This window comes from Oncorhynchus tshawytscha, linkage group LG04, assembly GCF_018296145.1.
Source record: "Oncorhynchus tshawytscha isolate Ot180627B linkage group LG04, Otsh_v2.0, whole genome shotgun sequence".
In the NCBI taxonomy this organism is placed as follows: domain Eukaryota; kingdom Metazoa; phylum Chordata; class Actinopteri; order Salmoniformes; family Salmonidae; genus Oncorhynchus; species Oncorhynchus tshawytscha.
In genome coordinates this window covers 59,190,110-59,216,183 of record NC_056432.1, presented here as the reverse complement: position 1 = coordinate 59,216,183, position 26,074 = coordinate 59,190,110, and the positions used below count along the sequence as shown (strand labels likewise).

At 44.2% G+C, this 26,074-nt stretch overlaps 1 protein-coding gene across 4 annotated transcripts; it reads left to right on the top strand.

Moving 5' to 3' along the window:
* Positions 1-51: 51 nt before the first annotated feature.
* LOC112249112 (E3 ubiquitin-protein ligase RNF166) lies at positions 52-19,180 on the top strand. 4 transcript variants are annotated; one of them, XM_042320936.1, is made up of 6 exons: positions 52-772; positions 11,470-11,626; positions 12,564-12,676; positions 14,160-14,274; positions 14,454-14,627; positions 15,702-19,180. In XM_042320936.1, exons 1-6 carry the CDS (start codon positions 603-605, stop codon positions 15,765-15,767), a joined length of 795 nt encoding a protein of 264 aa, XP_042176870.1. In that variant the 5' UTR covers positions 52-602; the 3' UTR covers positions 15,768-19,180. The 4 variants fall into 4 exon arrangements, with proteins under 4 accessions (XP_042176870.1, XP_042176869.1, XP_042176872.1 ...); XM_042320935.1 differs by having other exon boundaries at positions 89-772; positions 15,602-19,180; XM_042320938.1 differs by having other exon boundaries at positions 100-772; positions 14,520-14,627.
* Positions 19,181-26,074: the final 6,894 nt, after the last annotated feature.

The window sequence follows — 26,074 nt, the reverse complement described above, 5'->3', positions numbered from 1 at the left end:
GGATGTATCACATTAATCAATCTTGCAACACATATTTAAAAGAGAAAAGTACAACTGTTATAACTTAAACATTTTACAACACAATGAAACAATGTATTGTGGGAGTGTAGTTTGAAGCATCTGTAAACTGAGTTGGTGATATCGCGAACGAGACTTCAATGACCAGCAACGTCCTCTTCTTTGCTGAAGCTGTACGGCTTGTTCGTGAGAGTCGCCCTGAACTAGCAGTTGTGAAAATTCCCTGATCTTTTAATGATCTGGATATATTTTGGTTAGTTGTTTGTAAATCAAAATTATTTTAAGATCGAATAATCTGCTCAGCGCCCTGTTTTTGTCCTCTCGTCAACCAGCACTGTCTTGTAATGTTTACTTCTTTCGTGCTTCGGCGTGTCCTCTTGTGCGCTTGTGTAGCAGACTGATGTAGTGTGTAATGTTAGCTAAATTATTTTACACAAACAATACATAGGTTGGCTAGCTTTATTCATACGATTTATTCACACGAAGGATGTCCATCGTGCACAATCGATGTAAATAATCGATGTGAATACTCCCAGGTAGTTACAGTTATAGTCGAGAACGAAGTGCGAGCAAGATCCTCGTTCATGATGGCGATGTTTCGCAGTTTTGTGTCGGCTACTCATCAGCTCAGGCAGCACCAACAAAACGGGGCAGCTGCGGCTGCCACTGGCGAGAGCCTCGAGAGCCAGTTCTCCTGCCCAATTTGCCTGGAGGTGTATCATAAACCTGTCACCATTGGAAGCTGTGCCCACACGTAAGTTGGCGGATTTGTGATCTCTTGCTTCTCAGACAAGTGTATCTCACTTACAAAACAACAACGTGCTATTGTGTGTGTGTACATATATATATATATATATATATATAGCATATATTCTCTCGTAATGTTTGTATTGGTTGTTGTCATTTATCAGTCCGCTGGTAGAGCTGTCAAGCTCATTTTTGCTTGTCACTTAAAGTAACGGTTTTGTTATAAAATGCTTATGATTCACAGCAAAAAATGTCACATCTATGATAGAAAAAAACTGCATTGACACTGGGATAGGGATAATGTTTTCGTTTTTCCATGGATGCCAACTTGCCAAAGGGAATGCAAGGGAGCTCAGGCAGTCGAACAAAGCGGGCTAGGTGGTAGTTCAGTGCTTCCCGAAACGCAGTATCGACGTGAAATACTAACTAGGCTATTAGCGGATTTGATGAGAAATGCTGGACAACAGCTTTGTAACAATAAAGACATAATAGCTACAGACAGAGGAAATGCGTGTCTAACGGCTAACTCAACACAAATTAGATTAGCTTAGGCAGCCGATAGTAGGCGCTAGATGGTGCCCACGATCGGCTGCCTAGGCTAAAATGAGGTGTGTTGTCGAAAAGAGGAAGACCGTTTTGTATACTTTTAGCCAGCTCTAGGATATGTGGAAACAGCAATATTGAAATGTTGAATGGGATGTTTTGGATGCTCATTGCATTGTTTGATCTATCATTTTTCTGTAGAGTTTCAGCACTCAGTCAGAGAAGAAGCTGAGTTATTCATGATTCTCATGATTTCCCCCCCCATATTCCATGTTTGTTTTCCCACCACTGCGTTCCACCATAAACTTCCCATAATGTCCTTGACTAGGCCTCGGGCATGTGGGTAATGTAACCTCAGTGTGGCACATGAGAGTTGCCTTTTGATCCGCGAGGTGCTGCCTCTGGAACATTGAGCAGAGCTGGAACACTGAGCGGGGCTTCTGCCTGCACCATTTTCTCACTGTGATCAATTCGCATTTCACATGTACGTGAAAAGTCTGCAGCTGTGAAGGGAAGCTCGCTGAATAGCGGTTGTAAAAGTTAGGTTGAGAACATGGCATTAATATGCCTCAATAAGAATAATTGTTAGAATCGTTTGGCCACACGTGTTTTAAAAAAAGTAAAAACACATATACCACAAGGTTGATTATTGGAAACCAAGAGGTCTGAAAGCTCTCCAGTTGTATAAGCCATTTGGAATGAGTTTTAAAAAAGCTATTTCGAGGAGCCACCACCAGTTATGGACCAATTATTGCCTAGTTTCCCTGAACTGAACATTAGTGAACATCTTTGTAGGGCTGTAGCCTAAGTAACGCTACCTGTGTTTTGTTTTTGTTGCCTCCTGTGAATTGCATTACTAGCAGTTACACAGAAAAAATTCTAGATGGAGTCTGTTCTAAAATCTTTTTTTTTTTGGGGGGCAACTTGATGTCCATTCTTCTGCAGTCATCACTGAAGATTACTGGCGTTTTGAAAACAGTCCCCTTCTATTCTTCTTGGCCTGTCCCACCAGCAGTACTGAGTTTGCTGAGGAAAAGCTGTCAGAGCAGCTTTTCTCTCTGTCGTTTGCCTGCTCCCTTCTAGTGACATACTGCTTTTCTGTGGCTCACTTCTATCTGACATGCATGTAGGCTAGTCTGATCTCTGTGAGATTGGCTTGGTGGATGTCAACATCTCACATCACACACACCATTGCTGAGGTTAACACTTACACAATCCTCTTCCTCACCAGGAGTTATTGTCCAAGCAGATATCAACACCCATGAAAGTGTGTAGAAAACATGACATTGTGTATTATGGGCTAATACTGTACATTATTATATTTTGTGTTTAACGTTAATTCAACTAGGAGTGGTCATGTCGTTGACTCAGATATGACCAATGTCTCTCTTAAGTACAAATAAAACCTGTTCTCTGCTCTGTATCCATACAGCATTGTGCCAGTGAGGGGCATATAACTCTCATTTGGGGACATATGCATACAGTCAGTCTAATTATAGAAATAACCACAGCGAGAATTAATGTGTTTTCTATTAAACCTCATTATTGAGGTCAGTGGTTCTGGTTGAACCCAGAACTGAAGGTCCTGTCTGTGCCATTATCCTGACAACACTTGAAGCACGAACTGCACATGGATGTAATCCAGCGGGAGAAGAAAGAGCTGGGGGTGATGGAATTACACACTGTTGTCATGATTGCACTATCAGTACCACACACGCAGAGCTGAGTAGAAAAGTACACCTGCACGCACAGTCCTGGTGCTGCTCGTTGTCATGGTGATGCTAAAGCCCTACTCACGGCATAATAATGGCTGGAATGGAGTCAATGGAATGGTATCAAGCACATGAAACCAGGTGTTTGATACCATTCCATTGACTCAATTCCAGCCGTTTTTATGAGCCGTCCTCCCCTCAGCAGCCTCCACTGACTCACAGGTATGTATCCATGTGGACAACTCATTTTTAGCCATTGATCTTGTCGTGAGATTACTTTTTCACGTGTCCGTATTATCTTGCCCTGGACAAAACAGAAACTGCGGTTTATTCAGCATTCTAGACAATATGATTAAGATAGGAACCGTATATCAGTTTGTATATTCCAAATCCCTCCCCCAAAAGGACCGCTCCACAATCCCAACGTTATCTCACTCAAACTCTCCAGAGCATGCACTTTAGAATTCATTGCAAACCGCAATCTGTTAACCTCAGAGGCCAGACCTAATCCTTATCCCACTCAGTGGTACAGTCTCCATCTGGCTGTTTCAACCCCTTACCCCAATCTTCTCTTAAACATAGGCAAAAGCTTCAATGGAGAAATGGGTGTGTCTCATACAGTGTGCAAAAGCATAACCCAGTCCAGTAACACACCTGCTCAAAGCATTTACCTAAGCTTCATCCCTCGTCTACTCTTCTTTTTTCAGTATCTCTCTCCCTCCCTCCCTCTTCCTCACGTGGCATTGTTAGTGGGCTGAACCCGAGGCAGACTTGGCAGCCTGACTCCTACCCATCCCCCACCTCCCTCGTCTTGGGTGATTTGAGGAAGTTTGCTCATTGAGTGAGACAGAGGGAGCAGAGGAGCAAAACGGGCGCTTTTGTTCCCTCAAGGTTGTTCTGCGTTCTTATCTTCTCACACTCAGCTATGCAGCGTGCCGGCATACCTTTCTGTGTCTCTCGTCCCATCCTCTCTCTCCACTGCTCTAGCCGAGCTGCTGCTGGGGAGATTGAACAAAGGTCTCAAATGAGAGCCTCGTACTGCTCCCTCAGGCCATGGAGTAGACCACTCACTCTAGTGACTCACTACATTCTACCTCCAACACTACTGTATGCACGCATTGCTTAAGCATGGAGTCTCTCTCGCGCACAGCCACGTACACACACACTCATGCGCCTGCTTTGCCTCCTGTGGCGTTGGCATGGAGCCCACTGTCACACAGTGGGTTTGAAGTCTGGCCAATATGGCTTTCCAGAGGAAACAATCAGCTCCCAACTCTGCTAAATGGGTCTGTGGGAAAGGGCAAGATACTGTGTAACTATTGTAGCTACAACAACAAAACAGTAGACTACTAAAGACTGTTGCCAAGCACGATTGGCATTGCAACCTGGCAGAAAACTGTTCATGCACTTTGTGTTGTTGCATCAGGATACCTTTAGCAGAACCTTCCAGTGTGGGTGGGTTGTAACCTGAAAGGCTGACTTAAGTGTCTTTCATTTAGTTCTCTCAGTACAGTGTCAGAATTGAGGGGTTTGCTTTGCCTCTCATGCAGACAGTAATTTGCAGAAACAGTCCTTTAATGTCCTCAGATCAATTTTGGTTCTTTTACAAAGAGCGGTTGGCTATTTGTAAGCCATTACTGAGTACTGAGACTTGTTCTTGGCTTCCTCTCTGTGAAAAATGTGTTTGTTTCACAACCTAGCCTACTGCTGGTTTTTCATTCCTAGTGCTCACATTATGATGTACATTGCACTACAGTCTACTAGGCTATATTGTAAGATCCATGGGAGCGATTCTCTTGCACATTGAATGGGGCGACCACAAGCCTGTTGAAACAAAATAACTCGAAGAGGCACATGTGAGACGCTCAGCTTTTCCCGCTGCGCTGAGATGCAGTGACTTTGGTGTGACGGTGCGTTCAGAGGATGTCCAGCTGAGAGAACCTTGAGGTGTGTCATGTCAAAACAAACTGTCCTCGCCCCCGCCCCCTCTAACAGTGGTGTGTGACGTAAGCCATGTGTAACGTGTGCGCTGGGAGTCGGGTAGCAAGTTCAGGGAGTGAATCGTTGAATAAATCAATTAAACGTATTACAAAACACGAACAACGCACAGACCAGAAACAGAAACGCCTGGGGAAGGAACCAAACGGAGTGACGTATGTAGGGATGGTAATCAGGGAGGTGATGGAGTCCAGCTGAGTCTGATGACGCGCTAGTGTGCGTAACGATGGTGACAGGTATGTGCCATAACAAGCAGCCTGGTGACCTAGAGGCCGGAGAGGGAGTATGTGTGTTTCAATGTAAAGGCAGGGGATGTATAAGCAAGGGGTTGACTGGGATGGGCAGTAGTCTCCTTTGATACTGCAAGAGATCATACAGGCTAGCTCTATAGATTCACTCATTTCTGATGCTGGTTTTCTGTGATGTCAAGCCTTTAATTCTGTCCAGTGACGTTACAGTGGCAAGCCCATCTGACGGCGTGTGAGAAGAGCCTCATTTCAGCTGAGAACGAAGCTTCTGAAAGTCACATGTAAAGATGTTCTGGCATGTCAAAAATGCTGAATGTGTGAAATACCCTCGCAAACCCATACCCTCTCTGCTCCGTTAAATCCAATTTGTTTATTTATTTATTTAATTTTTATTTCATCTTTATTTAACCAGGTAGGCCAGTTGAGAACAAGTTCTCATTTACAACTGCGACCTGGCCAAGATAAAGCATAGCAGTGTGAACAGACAACAACACAGTTACACATGGAGTAAACAATAAACAAGTCAATAACACAGTAGAAAAAAAAGAGTCTATATACATTGTGTGCAAAAGGCATGAGGAGGTAGGCGAATAATTACAATTTAGCAGATTAACACTGGAGTGATAAATGATCAGATGGTCATGTGCAGCTAGAGATACTGGTGTGCAAAAGAGCAGAAAAGTAAATAAATAAAAAAACAGTATGGGGATGAGGTAGGTAAATTGGGTGGGCTATTTACCGATGGACTATGTACAGCTGCAGCGATCAGTTAGCTGCTCAGATAGCAGATGTTTAAAGTTGGTTAGGGAGATAAAAGTCTCCAACTTCAGCGATTTTTGCAATTCGTTCCAGTCACAGGCAGCAGAGAACTGGAAGGAAAGGCGGCCAAATGAGGTGTTGGCTTTAGGGATGATCAGTGAGATACACCTGCTGGAGCGCGTGCTACGGGTGGGTGTTGCCATCGTGACCAGTGAACTGAGATAAGGTGGAGCTTTACCTAGCATGGACTTGTAGATGACCTGGAGCCAGTGGGTCTGGCGACGAATATGTAGCGAGGACCAGCCGACTAGAGCATACAGGTCGGTTTAAGGAGGAAGCCTGTGTCCTATTCCTATACTATGTGTCTGTTCAGGGGGGAAACAACCACGAGTTCCTACTGTTCCTCTATGCTCTGCAGTGTCTACTTTACTGTAGTTCTGAGAAGTAGATAGAACTGAGCTGAGGTGCAGATGGCAAGGAGCCGACCCTGGGGCTTCTGTGTTCCAGTAGCACCTGGCTTCATTTGCTCTCATTAGTCTACCTCTGCAGCTCCTGAATTGGCAGCAAGTCTCTCCACGAAGGCTTCCTCTCCCTTCTCTGCACAGGAAATATGGTCAGCTCGCCTCATTCCTTCAGGGAGGGAGGTGGAGAGGGGAGATCAAACATACACAGTTGTGGAGCTTCTCTCCTTATAACACCATACGTCATCATATAAACCATATGCATCATCAGCAAGTCGTCCCGGTATCCTTGGGCCAGGTGTGTGCTGAGCTGTGGTGGCAGACAATGCCATAGTCCTTCTCCCCATTATAGCTGGAGAGGGACAATCTATCTATGTGTAAAAAAAATAGTGCTCTTTGGTGACTCTCTTTGACTCCTGGAGGAATAGGCCGTTCCTCGTCTGCTCCTTTAACACCTCCCTTTAGGTAGCCTAATAATCACATTCCGGTGTAATATTCTAAATAGTAGCCAACTGCTTATCTTTTATCTATTGGCGAGAATGGAATGTAAATACTCAGGAAGCATATTGGGCATGGCCAAAATGTTTACGACTAGGCAGTACAGGACAGTATTTCAACAACACCATTTTCCCCCTTGAGTGTTTGTCACTCCCATGTCACCACACACTTGACCACAACTCTTTCTTTAGCCCCTGCTCAATTAGACGCAAGACGTGCAAACGCGTGTGAGTGAGCCTGCAGGTGGTGGCGTCCTGCTGTCTGAGTGTTAAGTACAGCGGAAGTGATTTAAGTGTCTAAAAGGAGGGTACTAAATCCGGGGATCTTTAAGTGATGAGAGACGATGCTAGAAGATAACCTTTTGAGGTGTCTTTCACTCCAGAGTTGGGCTACAGTAGGTCTGGATACTTACTTTGAAAGACTGCTGCTGCTGGGGCGCTTGGGACAGATCTGTATTTCACTGATATGGAGACATGTTTCCCCTCAGACGTTTATGTGGAGGAGTTGTTCTCTGCAGGAGAGGAAGATGAGCATTTTGAAGGGGCTCGTGTTGCTCGCTGCATGCTCTGCAGACCGCTGTAGTTCGACACTGTCGTAGCTCTGTCAGTCCTGTACTCCGTCTTTACTTCTGTCTGTCTGTCTGTCTGTCTGTCCGTGTGACAGACCCGAAAGGATGGTGCTTCAGCACTGTGGGCTCTTAGTATTCATCAGTGCTGTTTGAATATGTGTGCTTTGTTCAGTGCTGCTCCTCTCAAGTTGGCTTCTCTATTCTCTGAGACGGTATCAACCCTAGACGGTCCTTCATCACTGTCCAGACAGAGAGCTTTCACTACATCTCAGCTGATCAAACGGGTCCCCAAACAATCTCTTTTTTTGCGCTTTGCAAAAAAGTTTGAATCCCTTCCTCCCACCTATGTGTTTTGTGGATCTATTAATAGGTGTTTGGAAAAGTTTTCTGAAGTGTCTGGGAACGTGAATAGGTATGAGGACAGACGGCAAACTTAATTTTTTTATCTAACCTGATAGGCGCCACACTTTGCAAAATAGACACAGGCTCGCACTTCGGACAACACCTCACGGAGCAACTGACTCCGACAAGCGGGTCAGAAAGCAATGTGCTTCCTTCCAGTGACATTTATGCTAGCCGAGCCTCACACACACACATATTATGTTGTTGGATCCTAGTGTCAGTATTGGAGCAATAATTTGGCCAACGTCTTTCATGATGCTATTGGTTTATTTAGGTAGTAGAAAAGGATGGCAAGTGACTTGTACTGCTCCGATATTGTTCTGCAGTTCTATGGCCTAGGCTAGCTGAGTATACCTTTTTGAATATGACGCAATGATAGCCCCAGAGAATATTATTACCAGCCTCTACACTCATGTATAATTTCTCAAAGAAATGTCTTTTCAAGTATTGTGGGCTCTCTTGAGAATAGGTCTAGGCGTACTCACTAGGCCTAATTATTAGCATATTTGAATGTTAATGTAGGCACACAGGCTGGGCTTAGTCCAGATCTCAGCTCTACAGCGTTGTTTGGTGGATGGGAACAAACCGAACTTGTGGATATTTGAACGTGTTTTGACTAGATGACATTTTGACTAAAAGATTGGCTGTGTTTTTGGGGTTTCCTATGTGACTGGGAAGTAGGAAGTGACTCCAGAGGAGGTCACATGGGTCATGTAGCTTGTTGAATATAGATGGAGTGAAGTGAGAGATGTTTAGCAATTAAAACTAAGCCTATGCTAATGTGATAACTAACACAGTGCCATTACTTTAATAGACATCCCCTGACGCTATGTAACACTCCACTGTGTTGTTAAGAGTTTATTAGCCACTTGATTAGCCTGCCTGCGGGCAGATTGCATGGCTTCTTCCACAAGCGGTGAGTTCTGGTCACCAGCTGAAAGAGAAGAACAGTGGTAGACCCACAAAGTTAGAACCAAGACTGGTTGTGGCTATGCAGAGAGATTTGACTCCGGGCTCCTTACATATCTGACCCCTCAGCTCTTTGCTCTTCACGCCCCTCAGGGGTGCGTGCTCAGTCCCCTCCTGTACTCCCTGTTCACTCATGACTGCACGGCCAGGCACGATTCCAACACCATCATTAAATTTGCAGATGACACAACAGTGGTAGGCCTGATCACCGACAACGACGAGACAGCCTATAGGGAGGAGGTCGGAGACCTGGCCGTGTGGTGCCAGGACAACCACCTCTCCCTCAACGTGATCAAATCAAAGAAGATGATTGTGGACTACAGGAAAAAGAGGACCGAGTACGCCATCATTCTCATCGACGGGGCTGCAGTGGAGCAGGTTGAGAGCTTCAAGTTCCTTGGTGTCCACATCACCAACAAACTAACATGGTCCAAACACACCAAGACAGTCGTGAAGAGGGCACGACAAAACCTATTCCCCCTCAGGAGACTGAAAAGATTAGGCATGGGTCCTCAGATCCTCAAAAGGATCCACAGCTGCACCATCAAGAGTATCCTGACTGGTTGCTTCACTGCCTGGTATGGCAACTGCCTGGCCTTTGACCGCAAGGCACTACAGAGGGTAGTGCGTACAGCCCAGAACATCTCTGGGGTCAAGCTTCCTGCCATCCAGGACCTCTATACCAGGCGATGTCAGAGGAAGGCCCTAAAAATTGTCAAAGACTCCAGCCACCCTAATCATAGACTGTTCTCTCTGCTACCGCACGGCAAGCGGTACCGGAGCGCCAAGTCTAGTTCCAAGAGGCTTCTAAACAGCTTCTACCTCCCCAAGCCATAAGACTCCTGAACATCAAATGGCTACCCAGACTATTTGCAGTGCCCCCCCCCCACCCACTTCTCACCCCCTCTTTACACCGCTGCTACTCTCTGTTGTCATCTATGCATAGTCACTTTAATAAGTCTACCTACATGTACACACTACCTCAACCAAACGGTGCCCCAGCACATTGACTCTTTATCGGTACCCCCCTGTATGTAGTCTCATTATTGTTATTTCACTGCTGCTCTTTAATTACTTGTTACTTTTATCTCTTTATTCTTATCTATATATTTTTTTTTTAACTGCATGGTTGGTTAGTGACTCGTAAGTAAGCATTTCACTGTAAGGTCTACTACACCTGTTGTATTCGGAGCATTTGTTTTGCTTTTAATAATATTCTCCTCCTCTCTCTGAATGATGAGACGTTTCATGCTCAATTAGAGCTCTGTGTGGGCAGTATTGTCTCAGTATCTGTGGCTGTGCAGGCCAGGCCTCTGGGGACATAATGAAAACATCTACCCTCCCTCTCAATGTGTGGAGATCCTCCAAGAACTCCAGGTAACGATTGGGCTGTGCTGTGGATGCTGTTAGGATGAGCTGATGGAGTCTGTCCCTCCCCAATAGCCTCCTCTCCTCCCACACCATCGCGCCTCGGTCTCTGCTTGGCTGGCTGCTATCCTGCTCTCTACTATATAGCTGGTTTGAGGGGGTAATTTTCGGGCTTCGAGGAAATGGTTAGTGGTACGTTTTCTCTTTCCACACCTGGCTTTTCTCTACAGTCTGACTTTTTTGAAGTAAAACATTTTATCAACAAGATTTGTTGTTTTTAATGGGGCAAAGAGTTGCTGAAAGTGCTTTCAAAACAACAAATGAAGTAGCAGGTGTACGGATCTGGGGTGCTAGTAGCCAGTCTTAAACTGCTACCTACAGTGAGAGGAAATACAGACTGGGTCAGGTTCAGAGTACACGTTGAAATCAGTCAAGTTCAAAGGGCACCATTTTTGTCCTCTGAAAACGAAGTCTTTCCCTACCCGCTTGCTTTCAGGCCGACAGGGCCATAAAGCATCCGGCTGCGCTGTAAAAATCTGCAATGATTCAGTACTCTGCCAGTATAAACTCCTGGCTCATTTGTCAGGGGAGGTTTCACGGCCAGCCCAGGACCAGCTCTCTGGGCCCTCTGTTTACTGACGGTGCCCTACCTGGCAGTGCTGACTGCTGACTCATGGGAGGTGACTGCCCATCACTCAGCATGTTTGCATGCCACCACGGGCATTTCTCGGCCCCACCGTGACCCAGCGGTGCCCACATTGCTCAGAGTCGCCAGAGGAGATGATGATGGGTTGAATGCTGGGTCTGTCTGACTGTGAGTGATGCTGCCCCAGCAAATAGATACACCACTGCTCCATTGGCACTGAATGAGACTGACTGGAGTTCACCGTGCGGGCAAACCATGAGAAGAGGTTCATAGAATGTTATTAAAGCACACAAACACAGCTCATTGAGATGACACACATTTTTCCGGGACACTCGCTCCGACTAAACGCTCTGATTCACTTTGTGTTTAGACTTTACCTATCATTCGACTCATGTCCTGATTGTCAGTCTCTTTCTCTCAGAGTATAGATTATATTATTTGGTTCCAGTGCAACGACTGACTGTCTCTGTGTATGTGTGTGTATGTGTGTGTGTGTGTGTGTGTGTGTGTGTGTGTGTGTGTGTGTGTGTAGGTTCTGTGGGGAGTGTCTGCAGCCCTGTCTCCAGGTCACCTCTCCCCTCTGCCCTCTGTGCCGCATGCCTTTTGACCCAAAGAAGGTGGACAAGTCCTCTAGTGTGGAGAAACAGCTGTCCAACTACAAGGCCCCCTGTCGGGGCTGCAGTAAGAAGGTGAACTACACTACTATGGCCTCCCACTCTGTCCAACACACATACTGTACAGACGCACACTTGATGATACACAATACACTCACAAAAATTCTCCCTGCCCATTTATTCACTCAATAGCATGTCTTGCGCTCTCTCTCTCCTGTTCCTCTACCTCTGTCTCGCTCTCCCTCCTGTTCCTCTACCTCTCTGTCTCGCTCTCCCTCCTGTTCCTCTACCCTCTCTCCCTCTGTCTCGCTCTGCCTCCTCTGTCTGCTCTGCCTCCTGTTCCTCTACCTCTCTGTCTCGCTCTGCCTCCTGTTCCTCTCCCTCTCTCGCTCTCCCTCCCGTTCCTCTACCTCTGTCTGCCTCTCCTGTTCCTCTTCCTCTCTGTCTCGCTCTCCCTCCTGTTCCTCTTCCTCTCTCGCTCTGCCTCCTGTTCCTCTTCCTCTCTCGCTCTCCCTCCTGTTCCTCTACCTCTGTCTCGCTCTCCTGTTCCTCTACCTCTGTCTCTGCTCTCCTGTTCCTCTACCTCTGTCTTGCTCTCCTGTTCTTCTACCTATCTGTCTCGCTCTCCCTCCTGTCCCTCTACCTCTCTGTCTCGCTCTCCCTCCTGTTCCTCTACCTCTCTGTCTCGCTCTCCCTCCTGTTCCTCTACCTCTGTCTGTCTCGCTACCTCTGTCTCCCTCCTGTTCCTCTGTCTTGCTCTCCTGTTCCTCTCTGTCTCTGTCTCGCTCTCCCTCCTGTTCCTCTACCTCTCTGTCTCGCTCGCTCTCCCTCCTGTTCCTCTACCTCTCTGTCTCGCTCGCTCTCCCTCCTGTTCCTCTACCTCTCTGTCTCGCTCGCTCTCCCTCCTGTTCCTCTACCTCTCTGTCTTGCTCTCCTATTCCTTATCTCCCTCCTGTCCTCCCCCTCCCTCTCTCGCTCTCGCTCTCCTCCTCTCTCCACTGGCGGGCTCCAGGTGTCTCTGGTCAAAATGAGGTCACACATCTCCTCTTGCGCGAAGGTCCAGGAGCAGATGGCCAACTGCCCAAAGTTTGTGCCTGTGGTCCCCACTTCACAGCCCATTCCCAGGTAATCTCTCTGAGGGGCCCCCAGTCGCTCCTGGAAGCCACGTCAGACACTGTGTGACATGGGGCGTCAGGGTCCATTTGGACAGACTGAACAGATTTGAGTCAATATTTCTGTCCTAGCATTGATCTGCAGAACCACACTCCCAGTACATTTTAGCCCAGCGGTATGAATGTGTGTCTTTTATGAGTCATGCTCTCCTGTGGTGTTCCTGGCTCTCTGGGTTGTTGTGAAAACCTTTGATGTTCAGGGACTCGGGAGATGTGTTTTTCTGCTGACACATGAACACTTCTCCCTTAAGAACACACAGACACAAACACCCCCAGACACAAATGCCAGTACCGGTATAGACATCCTTTGATTTTCACAGAGCAGCAGGGCACCAATGCCCATCTACACTCTTCCAAGTGTGCGTGCGTGTCTGTGCTTTTGTAAGCAGATGTACTCTGCCTTTGATGACGTACAGAGAGAGAGGGTGGGTAAACTGCAGTTAATTAGCTCTACAAAGAGAAATCTGTTAATTCCCTCCCTTTCAGTGTGTTCTCTTTTTTACGTCACATCACACCACGCCTAACTCTGTCTGTCTGTCCATCTGTCTAGACTAGAGGGTATGTCTGTCAGGAGGGTCTTTCTGTCTGGAGGGTCTGAACAACTCAGCCAGAGGTCCCACTCCCAACATGTACTAGAAGCACTGAGTTACTAGGAAGAGTCTGAGGAAGAGTACTCTGATCACATTTTGTGACGTCCATAGTGACCACCTGGAACACACGGGTGAACACAGAACAGCATATCTTGTGTCTTTTCTCGGTTTTCAAGGTTGTTGTTTTTACCACATTCCAAAACACAATTTAATTGGGCGACGTTGCCAGCACCACCAAAGCAGAGTCTCATCTAGTCTTAAACTGTCTTTTTTTTTTTTAGCCCAAGGCTGAAATGATGTTTGGTTGGTATATTTTATGGAGTTTTTCTGAGGACATTGCTGTTCTATTAAGCCTACAGTAGAGAGTGCACCTTTATCGGCAAGTCAAACAGACATTTCCCTTTAGCCAGTAGACTGTGTCCAACCTGAGAGACCTGTTAACACTATGTCTGATGGGACTCCGATGGGCTGCTCCTGGTCAGCTGTGGAGGGTAGTGTGTGAATAGGACCTGTTGTCTTGCTGTGGTGCTGATGGAGCAGTAAGTTAATGAACACATTGTTAAGGACCCTGTTCTACGGCTGTGTGGGTCAGCTAGTGTAACTGTCACTGCAGCACATTGCTCTCTGACCCTCATGTCCACACAGACCAGCTGTCCTTCCTGGTGTGTTGCTGGACATGATTGGCATCCTGCTAGTGTCTGGAAACTGTGCCTCAGACTTTGGGGTTATATTCACACACACAACGACACACCATCAGTGTGTGTCTGGCAACGTTTGTGTGTGATGCATACCCATGTTGTTTCCATTATGGCTCCTACTAAACGTGTGTTTTCTCCCTGCATGCAGCAATATTCCAAACCGCTCCACCTTTTCATGCCCATTCTGTGGAGCCCGCAATCTGGATCAACAGGAGCTGGTCAAACACTGTATGGAGAACCACCGCAACGATCCCAACAAAGTGGTCAGTCTGCTATGTTATACCCTGAACTATGTACACTGTCCTAGTCTGAACTAGGTACACTGTCCTAGTCTGAACTAGGTACACTGTCCTAGTCTGAATTTACTCAAGCATTTATGTGCTGATATGAAGTGTTATGCAATGTTGACGTCACTACATGAGAGTATATCCTCAACCAACAGAGATTCTACTGCATTCTGATTTGGTGTACTGGTGAGGTAATGGCAGAGTTGTTGGTGTGCCTCCAGGTGTGTCCTGTATGTTCAGCCATGCCTTGGGGGGACCCCAGCTACAAGAGCTCCAACTTCCTCCAGCACCTCCTCCACCGGCACAAGTTCTCCTACGACACGTTTGTGGTGAGGATAAGGTTTGGGGTCTGGGCTCTGGGCTCTGGGCTCTGTGTCGTCTGTTCTGTAGATGGGACTAGAGCTGTTCTGTTGCTAATAATGTGACTGTAATATCCTAGTACTGTCGCTGTAATATCCTAGTACTGTCGCTGTAATATCCTAGTACTGTCGCTGTAATATCCTAGTACTGTCTCTGTAATATCCTAGTACTGTCTCTGTAATATCCTTCTACTGTCTCTGTAATATCCTTCTACTGTCACTGTAATATCCTAGTAGTGTCTCTGTAATATCCTACTGTCTCTGTAATATCCTTCTACTATCTCTGTAATATCCTTCTACTGTCACTGTAATATCCTAGTAGTGTCTCTGTAATATCCTACTGTCTCTGTAATATCCTTCTACTGTCTCTGTAATATCCTAGTACTGTCTCTGTAATATCCTAGTACTGTCGCTGTAATATCCTAGTACTGTCGCTGTAATATCCTAGTACTGTCGCTGTAATATCCTAGTACTGTCGCTGTAATATCCTAGTACTGTCGCTGTAATATCCTAGTACTGTCTCTGTAATATCCTTCTACTGTCTTTGTAATATCCTAGTACTGTCACTGTAATATCCTAGTACTGTCACTGTAATATCCTAGTACTGTCACTGTAATATCCTAGTAGTGTCTCTGTAATATCCTTCTACTGTCTCTGTAATATCCTAGTACTGTCTCTGTAATATCCTTCTACTGTCTCTGTAATATCCTAGTACTGTCTCTGTAATATCCTAGTACTGTCGCTGTAATATCCTAGTACTGTCACTGTAATATCCTAGTACTGTCTCTGTAATATCCTAGTACTGTCACTGTAATATCCTAGTACTGTCGCTGTAATATCCTAGTACTGTAACATGAATGCACTGCATATCTCAAAGAATCTTTATTTATTTGGTGTCAGGCATTATTTACTCAGTGGTTGACTGTGTGACTTTGTGTTTGCAGGACTACAGCATTGACGAGGAGTCATCACTGCAGGCAGCCATGGCCCTGTCCTGTCAAATCAAATGTTAAAGTGAGTGACCGTCTGACTCTGTCTTTGCAGGACTACAGTATCGATGAAGAGGCGGCACTACAGGCAGCCCTGGCTCTCTCCATGGCAGAGAACTGAGAGTCCTCTGAGTCCCCCATTCTGCTGTCTGGGGACGCACTTTCTTCCTGACACCCCACTAGCTCTCTTTCTTTCTCTGGATCCACCCCATATCCAGCCCCCTCCACTGTCTCCTCACAGGGAGAGTTTGGAAGGACTTGGCCTCGACTCCCACTCTGGGAGAGCTACAGAGGGCTTATCTCCCAACCCTGTCCCTCTATCTGGCCCTTCATCCACTCTGCTCGCCTGCTTAACCCGTCAATGCCCATGACCATTACATCATATCCTCTCAGCCAGCAGCAGCCTCTTCACTTCCTGTATACTGGGGAGGAAGGAAGCTTGGCCTCCCAATAAATGTTGCAATTCAAAACCACTGCAGTGCAAAACAATGAGTGCAGCATGGACATATTTGTTATTCTGCAGAAATTATGAAGGTTCCCAAAAATAATGATTTAAGGTATTTTCTTTTACTCTTTATTTTTCACTGTTCAAATTAAATGTTTTCAAACTCCAGGAAAAAGCCATCTCATGACACACATTCTGGTCAAAGTACCACAGAGTAGTTCTGTTGAAGTTTAATCTCAAGTGCATCATTTGATGGCTTTTTGATTAAGAGGGACTACAGTTGAATGGCTTGACCTCATTCTCAGTGTGATAATCTTACCACTAGGTGACAGTCTAGACCTGACCAGTTAAACACAGAGAGTGAGGTCATTCTTACATCCCCATCACAACAACAACACACTAACATTTGCAACGCGAACCAAAACAAACTATCAAACTATCCCCTTTTGTATTCAGAGTTCTTGTGAATACTTGCACTTGTCACATTTTGCTACATAATTGAACTATAGATTGTTCTCATTTCACAGATCAGAAACATAATTATAGTACTGCATTTATTCTTCGCACTGCTGTTACGCTGCTGATTATTTTTATGAAGCACCAGACAAGATAAAATATATTTTTGGAAAATGTTTCCGTTTTAAATGGTGTACTAATCATAAGAAACATGTTTATTGGCGATGTGTTTGTTGTTTTACCACCTTAAAAGTACCCATTGGTACTGTACTGCTGGCATCAAACAGTTGCTTGCAGGATTTTCGGGCCTATGTGTAAATACACTGTCTCGAACACAAGAGGGCACCCCAGTCTCAAAATAGACCGGTCACAAGTCAATAGTAATTTAAGTCAGTGTTACTCCGTCAGTTTATACCCATGCACAGTATTCTGTTTGGTTTAGTGCCCACTAGGAGAAGTACAAGAAGTGAAATATTATGACGTGAGTATTGTTGGATAAGTTTATCCTTGTGGTGGAATTGGTTGCTGCAACATAAGTGTCCAGTTTTATGTTAATTATTGTCTTGAACACCAATGTTGGTCTGATTTAGTAAAAATGCAAATGTAAAAGTGTACATTGCTACTCTACAGAATCAGTGCAATATTCTTAGGCCATTTACCTTCCAGGATCCACACTGCTCCTATCTTAGTGGGGTCTCCCCAAAACCTGTTGGTCAGAGCTGTGAAAATCTGTTTGAATATACCATACACATTCCAGTCCTGTTACAATCATTATGTTCCAATGGTTTGTTAAAGACATCCACTTTCTGATAGCACAGTAATTATTAATGTTGGATTTAAACAAAACTGTGCAGAACAGCTGCGTATTCAATCATATGATAAAAATGTCTTTTAAAGACACTTTGCTTCAAAGGGATACAATTATAAAAGTATGTTGCCCCAAAATAGATGTTTAAATTATAAGCCATGTTTGAGTAGTAGTGTACCCATTGAGCTAGCATTGATCTGTGGAGATTTAAGATTATGTTTTGGTTCACTCTGATGGATGCCTTATAGGAAACTGGTTAGATTGTATAGCGCGCAATGGAGGAAGATATTGTGTATTGTGGTTATTTGTTACTAGACTGACTAGTAGAAGTATAATGGTCTGTCCATTTGTGTTTTTCCTTGTTTCTGAGGAGAACTGTACATACGGTAGAGAATGCAACATTTAGGTTTAGGTCCCTGTGGTAACTACGAATGAGAATGTATTTGTTTTTTCATAAGTTATATATTTTCCACGGGAATGCATTGAAATATTGCACTTTAATTTTAAAAAATATATTTAGAAAAAGGCCAGAATTTTTATTAGATTTTTTTCCCCCAATATGTACATTTCATGATGGATGATAATGTAAGTTGTGGCTGTTTTTGTGTAAGAGCAGAGGGAATGTTAAGTATTATCTCAGTCATAACATGGTGATGTTTTGATGTACTGGGATGGTACAGACAATTTGTCTGTCGTTAATATTCTATAGATGGGTATATAATTGCAAAACCAGCTGAGAAAACCATCCCAGATGTACAAAAGTGTGGCAAACCAAATTTGACTCTCAGCTTAGTCAAAGCGTTCCTGGAGATAATGCATCCTCATTTGATAGACATCGACATGTTATATTTTCGGTGTTTAAATGTATTGCACTGGTTGGTGGCACAGTATTGACAGCTGTAGCCATTAGAGAGAAACTGTCATCACTATGAGAAGTCCTGAGTTTCTTCTGGGGCAGCAAGGAATTGTTACGCATCTTTAATTTAATAATTTACTCAACCTTTTTTACTACCTAATGATGCTCTTTTATAAATGTTTGTAAGGTAAATGGTATTGTTTGTTTAGATCAGCGTTCATGTGCACAGCTGTAGCCTAATGTAGATTTTGTATGGAGTATACCTGAAATGTATACTTTTCACTCTGTGTACTGTTGCATCCATGCATAATGCCACTGTACTGTGCATCATCATCCCAGATGTCCTACTTGTGGTCAGAACTTTCCCAACCTCTGTAAAATAAACTCAATGTTGCAGGTCACACACTGATAGACCACCTGCAACAAAGACATACACCAAAAACAGGGACTGGGAAAAAAAGGAAACAATTTTGTATGAACTTTGTTAGGTCATTTTTGTCAAGAGGTCCTTACTGAGACTGTCTGTTCTGAACTTGGTAAGGCTGACAGGAAATATACTTCCATAAAGACTGGTATCACAGCAATCAGAGAAGACAGAGCCTGTGTCTCTGACTGTGTCCCCCAGGACTTGGCTGCCCTGGGAGTGTCATGTAATGTCACTCAGTCTAGACCCAGGCTGATGTTGTCCTCCCCAGGGGGTCTGAGCTACAGTGATTTGAACCAGGAAGTTTCCTTCAGGGTCACTGTACCCTAGATACCCACCATGGGGCTTTGGCCCTACTGTCAGGGCCTGTGTGTGTTAAATGTGATTTATGCATTCTTGAAAAATAGTAATAATACCAGTAATAACAATGGTTGATTGTTAGCACCATCATGTGGATATTTAAGTTATAACACTGTTTGAACTTTAAGATATTGTATTTGTAGCAGATTTTTTCCCCGCCTCAATAAAAACACTGACCCATCCCACTCTCTTTTTTTCCCTTCCTGATATGTTGTCGCTCGATTTTGTTTCATTTGATACCCCCACGACTTCCTTCACCTTGAAAGGGCAACGTATTAACTGCATGGGGTACAGCGCATAATTACTGGTAGTGAATAGAGGCCTGACAATCTCCTTTAGTGGGGGCCTTTTTCAACAGGAGAATGGGAGACCCTGAGCTCACTGTGGACCCAAGAGGACTGTAAACAACCACTGGTTGCCAGGAGATGCCTGTCTTTGGAGGTGCTCTAAATGGAAGGCGACAGGGACCTTCTGTGACAACACTGCAGCACCGAGGTGACGGAAGACAGAGGGCAAGCATGCAGGCCCTCCAAACCGGTTTGGTGTCTGGAGACGGGCGGCATCTGAAGCAAAACTGCTCTCACAGTCAGACCTTTACTCTGTGGTGCGGCCTGGACTGGTGTCACAACTGTAAACGCTTCACCCAACAATCATTTCTCTCTTTTGCTTGTGATTAGCCCCCTGGCCCTATTAATAATGATAATGTGATTGTCTACCTTTCTACATGGGACAAGCTGGGTGCCAGGTGAATGGATATGGGATTGTCCAGCTGTTAAGTTTTGGCATTCGTGGTTTGAGCAAGTGTGGAGGTGTTGCTGTAGTCTGGGATAGTCTTTCAGAGGACACAAGGGTCCTACACATTAGTTACTCAAGGTGAAGTGGTCCAATTAACCACAGTGTAAACAGAGCAGAGGGCAGCCCCTGTGACCTGGGCCACACTGGAGGATGTTTTGATTGAGCTATGGTTTGGTGGCGTTTGTTGTGTTATGTTAATATAACTGAAGCTTGGTTATAAAGACCTTTCAAACTCCACACACACTATTCAGACTAGTTGAAAACGTTCTCCTCATTACCCGTTGTCATCTCTAAGATCCTCTGTTTGTGTTTCCCCTCTGCAGGTTTTAAAGGTGACTGGTGTCATAGTGTGTGAAAACAGTCTTGAAAAAACACTTCACTCACCCGAAGAGAAAGAAATGACAAGTGACACTACAGTAACCTTTCTTATAATGACGAAAGAAGGCTTTGGTGTATTTGTATAATCAACCAAATAATTTAATATCAAAATAATATGTTATAAAAAATAATGACTTTATCATCTTGCCATTTGTCATTAAATATGGGATGATTAATCTTGAGTGCATCAACCAAAGTAATCTTCCACCCTTGAGCAACCACCATTGTAGTCCAGCGCTCCCCTGTCCCCAAAACACCTGGCCCTTGAACCCCCTTCCCTCCCTATCCATCCCCATACTGGGGCATGGGAACCAGGCATGGGCCAGCCACCGATGAGGTGCAGGCCTCTGCCGTTATATCAGAGAGAACGTGTGTTACTGAATGGCAGCACACACATACAGGCAAACAGACTAAATGGAGAAGATAGTGAGGGATCATGCAGAAATAAATACCCTTCTGTCTGTTGAGGTTTCATATGAAACAATGTCATTGAACAAAGCTGCATTTGATTATCATCAAAAGTGCACACACATATTCATAATCTCTACCATTGATACTATATTTCAGATCATTGATCATTCATGATCATTTATCGTTTTCAAGCACCATTTAAAACATGTTTTTATTGATGAATACAATGTTTTGTAAGTACAATATAATTAGCATGGCAAGCCAACATTTTTGGAACATGGACCTTTACTGTTGGCTGGTCATTAATCAAATGTTCAAAATGATATAGCTGTTTCACAGTTACAATCGCTATGCACTCTGAAGATGGACTCCTTTAAATAATGGGACAACTTGAACTTTGGGGTTAAAGGTCAAGGCATGGAAAGGGAATGTTGTGAGCAAGCAGGCCTAGGACGAAAATAATCTCAGATATCAGTTTTGAAAATAGGGCGGGGGAGTTGGCTGATTTCAACGGGCCCCTAAATGTTACCAACCTGCACCTGTTCAGGCCTGCAGGGTTTTTTTCCACAACAAGTGAACAGATATAACTACCCTCTGAATCGCCCCATCCACAGTCCACAGCAGCATAGTGGCAGAGTTTTGGTATCAAGTGCAACACATAGCATTCATACGCAGTGTGTCAAGGAGCTACAGGAGCAAGATATATTTATAAACACTCACTGTGGAAAATATTCCACAAATCTGAATCGGTGCAAGGCTGTGCTGAGGTCGTTCATAAAAATATCCCACCAGGCCAGATAGCATCCACTGGATAGACTAAAAATAGCCCCACTTTGTCTTCACAGGGGCTATAAGTGGCAACTGAGATTGTTTTACTATGATACTAGCAATTGAGTAGTGGCATGCTTATTATAAACAGGTTATCCAGTATTTATAGGCCTAAACGTTTGTATTAATATCCATATAGACATGACCCGGCTGGATATCCCAACCCAGCTGAGCTGAGCTTGCATGCACTCATGCTTTGATGAAGTTGCCATAGCACCATGTGGATGTAGGTAGTAGTGTCAATGATGCGCTCATAGGCCAACAAACACTGGAAAATGTTCAACTTTGACCCACTCGCTAATCCCAAATCTTAAATCTGGTGCCGATACAGGATTCCTCTTGTCTAAAGGCTGTAGGTACTATCCCTATAATGTACAGTGCTATTCTAAATGGATCTATTACCAGATGGTCTTTAACACTTTTCATTGATACAGATTTTCCAATAGACTGATACTGTATGACCCCATGCCACATCGGCCTATTGGAAACCAGTTTGAAAATAGATAGATACAGTGCCTATTCAGATCCATAGGATTTCTTCACATTTCATTGTGTTACAAAGTGGGATTAAAATTGATTTAATTGCCAACAATCTACATAAAACACACTGGAATGCCAATGTTTTATTCATACAAATTAAATAACTAAAATATAGTCGTTGCATAAGTATTCAGCTCCCTGAGTCAATACATTAGAAACACCTTCTGTTAGAAACACCTTTGGCATCGATTACAGCTGTGAGAGTCTTCTTGGGTAAGTCTATAAGAGCTTTGCACATCTGGATTGTGCAATACTTGCCCATTATTATTTTCAAGCTATGTCAAAATGTCGGGGATCATGACAGCAACTTTCAAGTCTTGCCATAGAATTTATAGCAGATTTAAAGCCACTCAGGAACATTCACTGTCTTCTTGGTAAGTAACTCTAGTGTAGATTTGGTTGTAGGTTATTGTCCTGCTGAAAGGTGAATTCATCTCCCAGTATCTGGTGTAAAGCAGACTGATGAAGGTTTTCCTCTAGGATTTTGCCTGTACTTCTCTATCCGTTTGTTTTTATCCTGAAAAACTCCCCAGTCTTTGCCAATGTCAAGCATACCCATACCATGATGCAGCCACCACCATGCTTGAAAAGAATGAGGCAGTTACTCACTGATGTGTTGAAATGGCCCCAAAGGCTTTGCATTTAGGCCAAAAAGTGTATTCCTTTGCTGTTTTTGTTTTTCCATTATTACTTTCAATGCATATTTTGGAATATTTTTATTCTGTATATTTGTATTCTTCTTTTCACTGTCATTTAGGTCATTATTGTGGAGTCACTACAATGTTGTTGATCCTTCCTCAGTATTCCCATCACAGCCATTGAACTCTGTAGCTGTTTTAAAATCACCAATGGCCTCATGGTGACATCCCTGTCCTGCAGCTCAGTTTAGAAGGATGACTATCTTTGATGTGTCTGGGTGGTTTAATACATCATCCACAGCATAATCATTAACTTGACCATCCTTAAAGAGACATTCAATGTCTAATTTGTTATTGTTACCTATCTACCAATCACTGCCCTTCTTTATGTGGCTGTCGAAAAAGCTCCCTGGTCTTTGTACAGTAGATCAATCTGTTCTTGAAATTCAATACTTGACTGAGGGACCTTACAGATGTTGTATGTAGGTGGGACAGAGGAAGGGTTAGTCATTCAAAATTCATGTCAACTCCCATTATTCCATTCAAATTATTATGGTATTTATTAAGCCAAATACTTTTACTACTGAACAAATTTAGGCTTGCCTCAACAAATGGGCTAAATACTTATGCAACAACTATATTTTAGCTATGGATGTTTTATTTATCTTTTTTTCATATATCATTTTTCATCCACTTTGACATTACAGATTATTTTGTGTAGATTGTTGACAAATAAATGACAATTAAATACATTTGAATCCTACTTTGTAACACAATAAAATGTGAAGAAATCTAAGGGGCCTGAATACTTTTGCAAGAGCTTTAATCAAGAGCTTGATATTCAGATACAACACCAATGCAATTTAATTTGTGTCTGCTGACGGAAATACAGACTAATTGAATTCTGTTTAAAGGCCGTTGTACTTCAACATTCAACAAACATTTTCCAGACAAATCACTTATCTATCTTCCTTCACCTCTCTTCTCTAGAATACGTGTGCTTTTCATGATTTCTGTGATGTTTTGGGTCTTTGACATGAGTTTATTGTGAGGTAGCTGTCACTAGTTTTATCCAATGCACATAAATACTATCTAATCTCTAATCTACAGTAGATTCTCATCACTACCACCAACTGATCAAAATAAATTCTCTAGACTAATTTATCAAAGCACCTTCGCTATCTCGATGGCCGGGAACTCGTCGACCTCTATGCTATCAAATCATCCCAGGAGCTGATATGATACAGCAGAGTAGCAGGACAAGTGGAGATGGGAGTGAAATCCCCAGAAGTTGAGAAACTGTATGGGCGGGTTACTGGTAGGCGAATCCCTGGATCAGGCCCAGGGATTGTTCCAAAGGGAAACAACGAGGTACAGCTCTATGGAATTGTAGAAAGCTAACTCACTCGCTCGGAGCATTGGAAGCTCTCTAGGTTCCACTCATCTTTGCCAGGGAGCTGAGAGGGACTGGAGGCTCCTGTCAGCCCACCCCAGGAGCTAGAGTTTGGCCAGACCCAATTCACACTGGGTCAGAAATAGCCCCACTGCCTCTATTCTTGACCCATCTGCTGCTGTATGGGTATCAGGGCCATGACTTTCTTGCTCTGGCTACAGGGTATTTATAGGGTGAGAGGAGTCTTTTGTGGTGTCACAGTGGCTATAGTTAGGAGCTGCTGCGGCGTCAGCTGACGCACACGTCATGGAGAACGGCGACAGAGGTCAAGATCACGTCTGGAGCCGAGCCTTGTGTTTGTCTACCATCCTCATCCTCTGGGTCTGTCCAGTAAGGCTGGTCAACGTTTCTACCAAACCTCTGATATGGTTACATTCATAATGATCTCCACAATGTCAGTAGTGCTGGAAGTTGTCCATGATTGACTGGGTCCATGGTGTCCTGCTGCTAAATAATTATGTTGGTATACATTGAATACGTCAGAAAGGTGAAGGATGGGCCGAGACGGCTCCAGCCAGGATATGCTGAGAAATGCGTCTGCCATGTCAGTCTCCACTACAATCCCCCAGCAACACCCCAGGGAGCTGTGACGGTGGTGCCAGAGCCCTGCCACACGGGACCTGGCCTCCTGAAAACACTAGCCTGGCTCGATAAGCTCTGCTCTGCGTGGGCTTCCTGCTAAGTTATGGGTTTTGTGGCCCAAGATACCATTTCTCCCCCAACTTAGAAACTTCCAGGTGTCTTTTTAGTCCCACAACTATGTCACCTACTGTGTATGTTAACATTTCATTCATTTAGCACAGGGTTTCCCCCTGGGTGCACGTTTTGGGTTTTGCCCTAGCATTACACAGCTGATTTAAATAACCAACTCATCATCAAGCTTTGATTATTTGAATCAGCTGTGTAGTGCTGGGGGGGAAACCAAAATGTGCACGAAGGGGGGGCCCCAGGACCGAGTTTGGCAAACCCTGATGGCAGACACTCTTATACAGAGCAATTCATTATATGTGCAATCAATGTATATTTGAACATTTAGCATATTGATATTTTTATTTGTTCACCCTTTATGGATTAAAAAAAATGTATTATTATTAAATGAGTGGTGGTTATAACAAGAAAAAAACATGGTTGGCTATTTCTGCCATGGCCGTATATATGTGTACAGTGTACAAGTAAACAGTTGACAAACATTTAATTGCCGGCCAGTGCCAACACAGCGTCCAATCCCCATTCATCCTTCTACTCTACCAATCATCTAACAGACAGCCAAGTTGCTCCACAACCTGCGCATGTTTGGAGTGCCTTGGGACATGCTTGACATGTTTGGGATTCTGCTGGAGAAAAGCAGTGTTTCTCCCGACTGGCAGCGACAGGCCATGTGTTTGGGGAGCTCTCTCCACTCAGCTGCTCCACCTGTACTGAGCAACTGGAAAGAGTTGACCCAGCCCCCCCTCCCGCAAGGCCTGGCATGGTGCCACCACAGCATGCAGCTGGCCTCCCTCCACCTGCCAATGAACAGATATATTTAATACGAATTTTCCATGCACCTTTACAAATGGGAAACATCACAGTTTTATTTAGACTCTTAAAATATCCTCCTTCACCAGCTGCCCTCCAAAAATACTTTCATTAGCAGAGGGATTTAAATGCTCCCGTCTCAGAGACCCCTGAGAGATCCTGCCTGGGGATAGGGGTGTCACAAGAACACTGCCAGAATGTCACCCACACTATCTGTTTTCCGTTTATCCTAATCGCTTTATTTTCCAGTTTCCTGTGCCCCCATGATGATTTTTACAGTTCGCCAGTGATCTCACAATGCCAAGAAATGGTCGTAAAGTAGGAACGTGCCGAGTCAATGATAGCAAAGTGATAACATGTAGTCTTAGTACTCTACAGCAGACACTCAGCATTTGTTTTGATTTTAGAAAAGTGGCTTTCTTCAATATTTCCTGACTTAGACTGGGGCTTGTGTTTTCATCTCAGTGGTTCGTGTCTCACATGATTATGCATGTTTTCATATTTAGGCATAATATAAG

Excerpts from the sequence above, each read along its gene's own strand:
- LOC112249112 (XM_042320935.1), top strand. The coding sequence starts at position 603 with ATGATGGCGATGTTTCGCAGTTTTGTGTCGGCTACTCATCAGCTCAGG. Across the intron at positions 773-11,469 it reads ATTGGAAGCTGTGCCCACAC|GTTCTGTGGGGAGTGTCTGC; the intron begins GTAAGTTGGCGG and ends GTGTGTGTGTAG. Across the intron at positions 11,627-12,563 it reads GTCGGGGCTGCAGTAAGAAG|GTGTCTCTGGTCAAAATGAG; the intron begins GTGAACTACACT and ends GGCGGGCTCCAG.